The following is a 5622-nucleotide window of genomic DNA, read 5'->3' on the forward strand; positions in this document are numbered from 1 at the left end:
GGGGGGGGGGGTTGTCAGGAAGGGGCCCAGCGCGGCGGGCAGACGCCGGAGGCGGGGACGGTGCCGACAAGGGGCAGCCGCGACGTACATAACACGGCCACCGATACCGAGCGAGGCGCGCCTGGCTTCGCACCGCGGGACCGCGCGGCCCCTACCCTCGAACTTGCAAGTAAAGAGACTGTGCCGCTCAGCGGCCCCTTCTAACGGCGCCCTGCCCCGGCCGCCCCCACCTGAACCACCGCAGCGTGAAGTAGAACGCCATCCCCAGCACAAACACGTAGCCGTAAAATAGCACGGCCGAGTAGCTGATTTTCGCATAGTCGGTGTACCTGACGCAGGGTTTGCCGAGCAGCCGGGCCAAGGGCCAGAGGTCAGCTGGCAGGGGGCCATGGCAAGCAATGCGCCGGCGCACAGCCGGGCGCCGGCCACAGTGCGCACGCCGATGATAGCAGACATAACTTGCGGCGCAGGGCCCCCGAGTCGTCCGGCTTCAGCACAGGTTGCCAGAATCAGCGACGCCGGGCGCGTGCGAAAGCGGCGGCTCAGCCGTAGAGTGCGTGCGTGCGCACCCACCATTGATGGTCCGCGATCGACGCGCCGCCGCCCGCGCCGCCGCCAGGCGCGGGGATCGGCGCGGCCCCGCCGCCGCCGGCGTCGCCCTTGCCGCCCGCCGCCGCGGCTTCCCGGTTCCATGCTATGAACTCCGCATAATTTCCCGCCACCGCGGTCACGAAAATGAGTGTGGTGGCCACCCAGAAAGGGCCGTAGAGGTCCGGGCTGGTCATGGTCTCGGCCATGAAGTCGGGCTTGAAGGGCCCCAGGAAGCTGCTGCCAACGCGCCAGAGCACGTCCTGTGCGTGCGTGTGTGGGTGTGTGAGGGTGTGTTCTGGGGGGCGAATGCGTTTTGGTGCGGCACTGAGCAGCCTGGATGCTTGGCAGGAGCAGGAGTGCTGCAGCAGGGGGTGGCGCTGAGCTGCAGAAAACGTACAGCTGGGTGCTGCTCATCCTGGTCAAAGGGAGGGGGGGTGCGCGGTGGACCAGCTGGCTGTTCCTGGTCTGCCGCTAGCCTACCCTGCTCCCGTCAGCCTGCCGTGCCAGCTTGCCCACCCTTTCGTCAGCTGCACAGAGGCTGCGAAGCCTTTCTGCCTGTCCCGCCTTGCTTGGCACCACTGCAACCGGCATGGCACCGCAGCCGGGGCTACTGGTGCCGCCGATCACGTCTGCGGCACGAGCCCTTTGTGTCAAGCCCTGCGGGCCTCTCCGCGCCACAGCATTAGCCAGCCGCCACGACAGACGCGCCCACGCCAGCCGCCTCCCCTCTCTGCCCCTTGCAAAGCCATGGCACCGCCGCGTGGCGCGTCCCGTCCTCACGTTTGTGTCGACGTTGAAGAATGACCTGTACCGCCGCACATTCCAGAGCGCGTACTTCGAGGGGTCATCATCGCCCGGCGGCGCTGCCGGCGCGCTGCTCGACGCCGGGCCCGCCGCGCCGGGCCTGCCGCTGCCGGCGGCGCCTGCGCCTGGGCGGGCGGCCAGACGCGGGCAGGGGCGCCGCGGTCAGCGGGTTCGCGCGCGGCGGCTGGCGACGGGGGTACTTGGACGGCACGCCAACGGCCATCGACCACTGCACTTCACACTGTGAGGATTTAAGTATGCGCCCCACGGCAGCTGCCTCCCCAACCCTGTGCCGACTGCGCACCTTGTCCTATGTTTCCAGTGACCTGTGTGCTGTTCAGCTGCGAGTCTGTGGCGATATGTAAGGGGTTGGTTGGGTAAAGGTTGGTTGGGGGGTGCAGCAAGCCGGGCGCTTTTGCGGCTGCCACCACCAACTCACCTGTAAACTGCAAGGGCGCAGCGGCCGGCGCTGCGGGCGGCACCGATGCTGTGTGCACTGGCTGAGAGCGCTGCGCCGCTGCTGCATCAAGCACCGCCGGCACCACCGCGTCGGCGGTCTCCTCGTGTATGATCAAGTCCGGAGGAACATAGGTGGTGTTGAGGTCATATAAAGAGCTGCTCTGGAAGGGGTTGGCCTGCGAGCAGTGGAGGGCAACACGTCGATGACATTCGGAACGAGCCCCGCAAGCCTGAGACAGCAGGTGCCAATGCAGTTGTTCGAATGCACAAGCTGACTACCTGGCCCCTGAACGGATCCGCCATGAGGCTACCGTCGTGTCCTCAGCTGGGCAACTCGAGCGACCGTGAGCGTGTGGCGGGTTCGATCGTTTGCGTGTGGGTACAACGACTGAACTCAAGTGATACCGGTAACAGTGACAAGACCCAGCGGCCTGCGTGATCTTGCGCATGATCGCTGCCCACCAATGCGCCGACCATGCCGGCGATGCCCATGCTCAGAATTGCTGCCATCTTTTGCTCTCAACAGCGCCGCAGAAGCACAACCTGCGCTGCACAAAACAAAATTTACGTGAATATCATACGATATGCACCGGTACGTTGATTTGTGCGGTGTGGGCACAAATCATCTGCGTGAGTGCTTGTGCGTGCGCACGCGCGTGGGCTTTTATGCGCACAATTGCTGCACGTGTTCTACAGTGTGCGCGGAGTGTACGTGGAGGCGCGTGCTTGAGGGAGTGTGTTCAATTTGCCGCAATTTCCGTTCGGTTGGCAGTGGCAGGTGAGCATACAGGTCAACAGCGCGTGAGCACATGTGCAGGTCCATCAAAGAACCCATCCCGCCCTCCACCCACGTGTTTACGCCCACCCGCACCGTGCATCATAACACTCATGACCCACGTCAATCTGCTACACCCGGGAACACACAGTTCGAAGCCTGTACCCACCCTGAGCACAAACGCCATCTGGATGCACCAGCACGCATGCACAGCTGAGTAGATTTCTGGCGCGACTTGCTTTCGCCCCCTGTCGTCCCCATGCCCATTTAAGTCCTTATTCTGCCAATTGATTGCTGGATAACACCAGTCAATCTGCATGTGCTCGGCTGCACCTGGCAGGAGAAGCACGTGCAGCACCACATGCACATGACCAGGAGCAGAAAACTGCATTGCGTCACAGCAGGCGGCAAGCCCTGGCTCACGGATTGACAGTGGGTAAATGGCGCATTCAGATCGTTAAAATCCCATGATGTGCGCAACCCACTTTGCACCTGCAGCGACTTCCCGGCCAACTGCTGCTGGGTTGAAAATGTGTGACGGCATTTCCCATGACAGCTTGCATCAGGCCCGGGGGTATGCTTGTGGGTAAAAGCAATTGAACATCTAAGACAGTCTTTACATGTTCTTGTTCGCAGCTTCTCACTTGCCGTCCTCATCGCCGAGCTGGATCAGGTGACGCACCGGGTTACACCAGAGGAAATGCCTCTGATTTTGCACCATTCCAAAGTCACGTAGTGTGCATCACACAACTCATTTCACAAGTACTGCCAACCGGACACATCTGTGTGACCTTTCGAGAGCGCCGCTCCTGCTGGCAGTTCTTCGTGCCCCCGTAGCTTGCAGCAGCTGGTCTCTGTGCGCAAGTTACTCTAAGCGATGAGGCTTCTGGCGCTGGCCCTGGCGTGCTCACTGCTGCTTCTGCCGAACAGCGACGCCGCCGCGCAGAACGCCGGGAACCGCGTTCTGATCCTGACGACGCCAGGTTGGCAACCTGGGGGCATGAGACGATGTGGTACGGAACATGCATTTTGCTCAAAGCCCCCGGTGGCACTTGCTGGCAGGTCTGTGGGGCACAAATGCCGGAAGTTCTTGGCAGCGGCCCAGTCGGCCGCCTATGGATGCCTGCAGCGTTGGGCCCCATGCACCAATACCTTCGTCCCGTGGCGCCGCAGCTCCGCTTATCAGAATGGAGAGTTGGTGTTGCGCGCTTTTTCATGGCGCGGCCCTCTTTGGCCCCACCCAACGCTTTCCGTGCCGATCCGACCCGGCCGCACGCTGCCGCAGGCCCCAACCAGACAGACTTCCTCACGACGGCCCTGGCAGCCAGGGGCATCCCTTACGACATTGTTCAGTGGGACGGCGACAAATCGCCGCGCCTAGACCTCAATAAGATCCTGTATGAGAAGGACGGGGTCACGGGCAGGTACACCGGCATTGCGATGCTGCCCAATATAGAGGCGCTGGGCAACATGAAGCGGATTGAGGTGGGCGCATGTGTGTGTGCGTGCGTGCATGCGTGCGTGCGTGCGTGCGTGTGTGTGTGTGTGTGTGTTGTGTCCGTGTCTGTGTATGTGTTCGTGTCTGTATGTGTGCGTGCATTGCTGTGCATGTGTGTGCTCGCATGTGTTCTTGCAGGCACTCATTGTGAGTCCATCTGCATGCTGAAGTGTTTGTCTCTGCCATGTGCGCGCACGTGTGTGCATACCTGTGCGCGCGTGCGTGCAACCCCGTGCGTATGCTTGTGGTCTTGTAGGTCGCAGTGAGCGGGAATGGTACACACAGACAAAGCGGTGTTGGACGGCAATTGCAAGTGTACGCGTGCTGCACACAGGCTCCCGCTCTGCTGGGCCCCCCCGCCCTGCTGGGGGTTAGGCTGATAAGGTCAGGTCATAGTGCAATTGACCTGGGCCATACTGCGGCAGCTACTTTTCCTCACACCACTCGCCTCGCTGGTCCCCAGAGCCCACTTTCTCCCCTACTGGCGCGTTACTGTTTTCTATCTTCCAAACCCCCAAAATCAGGTGAAGGACCTTTGGCGCTACCAGCGCCGTACTGGGGCTCGCGCCGTGAAGTTCAACGTGTGGGCGCCCACGGTCGGTTACGCGGCGGACGACCTGGCCTGCGCCAGCTCAGCCGCAGAGATGACTCTCTCACGCGCCGCGCTGCCGCTGGCAACAGCGGACGTCAACGCGTCGCTGCTTCTCACCGGCCAGGGGCTCTACAGGCAAGGACGCGAAGTGATGTGCCAGGGCGGGGTTGTTTGAGGGGCATAGCACCTTGCCCACATGCTTGCCATCCGAGTCTTCGCTTGCTGCTTCGCCCAGGCGCCGCTGCCTGCAGGCTAACCAAGCGCCCTGAATCCCCGCCGCTCCCTGGCGCTCCCTTCCAGGTGCCCTGGCGTGCTGAACAGCACCCTCAAATCCTGCAACATATTCGCGTCGAACTTCGCCTCCAGCGGCATTGCGACACGGTGCAGGGTCGAGCCGATCCTGACCGTTCAGATCCCCCAAAAGGACCGCACGCAGCTGCCCTGGTGTGACGATGTCAGCGTCCGCACCGCCCTGTCAGCGGCCGTCGCGCCAGCCCCAGCAGTCGTGGGTGCAGAATCCGTCGGGGCAGCCGTTGCCCTCCCAAAGTGAGTGGGTTCAGGGGTGCAGTGCGCGTCTCTGCAGGGTGCAGGGGGCACCTAGTGCGTTTCAACTAGCTGCCACAGAGCGCGGATGCTGGTTGTCATGCAGCTGCTCCTGACCCCAGCGGTACTTGCAGGAGCAAGCACCCGCGAGGCTCAGTCCCATTTCCTCTCCTTTCGCACCTTGATGTGTCAGGGTGGTTGAGAAACTCTTGCTTGATAAGCTGCAAACACTGGGCAAGTGAGTGGTGCAACCCGCAAGGCTCAGCAATCCGCTTTTCTGGCCGCCTGTGAGTCCTTGCCCGCCCAATCAGCGTGCTCGTTTGACCGGTCCCGTACGCATCCTTCCTTGCAATCTTCTTT

The 5622-nt window shown here is 62.2% G+C and overlaps 2 protein-coding genes across 2 annotated transcripts in view; one reads left to right on the plus strand and one right to left on the minus strand.

Moving 5' to 3' along the window:
• Nucleotides 1-2816, minus strand: part of MNEG_0708 (putative Protein YIPF1 like protein) — a gene marked incomplete at both ends in the record, with an annotated part of 3326 nt that extends 510 nt beyond the window's left edge. Inside the window, 5 exons of the mRNA XM_014050819.1 lie at nt 231-329; nt 574-851; nt 1372-1520; nt 1835-2030; nt 2799-2816. Coding sequence (XP_013906273.1) covers nt 231-329; nt 574-851; nt 1372-1520; nt 1835-2030; nt 2799-2816 — 740 coding nt within the window. The remainder of the gene's footprint in view (nt 1-230; nt 330-573; nt 852-1371; nt 1521-1834; nt 2031-2798) is intronic.
• A 690-nt stretch (nt 2817-3506) lies between these two features.
• MNEG_0709 (hypothetical protein) lies at nt 3507-4872 on the plus strand (the record flags this gene model as incomplete). Its single annotated transcript, XM_014050820.1, has 3 exons — nt 3507-3612; nt 3915-4114; nt 4652-4872. Coding segments are annotated over 3 exons (527 nt in total), but the record flags the coding sequence as incomplete, so codon positions are not given.
• Nucleotides 4873-5622: the final 750 nt, after the last annotated feature.

Source organism: Monoraphidium neglectum (genome assembly GCF_000611645.1).
Source record: "Monoraphidium neglectum strain SAG 48.87 unplaced genomic scaffold scaffold00060, whole genome shotgun sequence".
In the NCBI taxonomy this organism is placed as follows: domain Eukaryota; kingdom Viridiplantae; phylum Chlorophyta; class Chlorophyceae; order Sphaeropleales; family Selenastraceae; genus Monoraphidium; species Monoraphidium neglectum.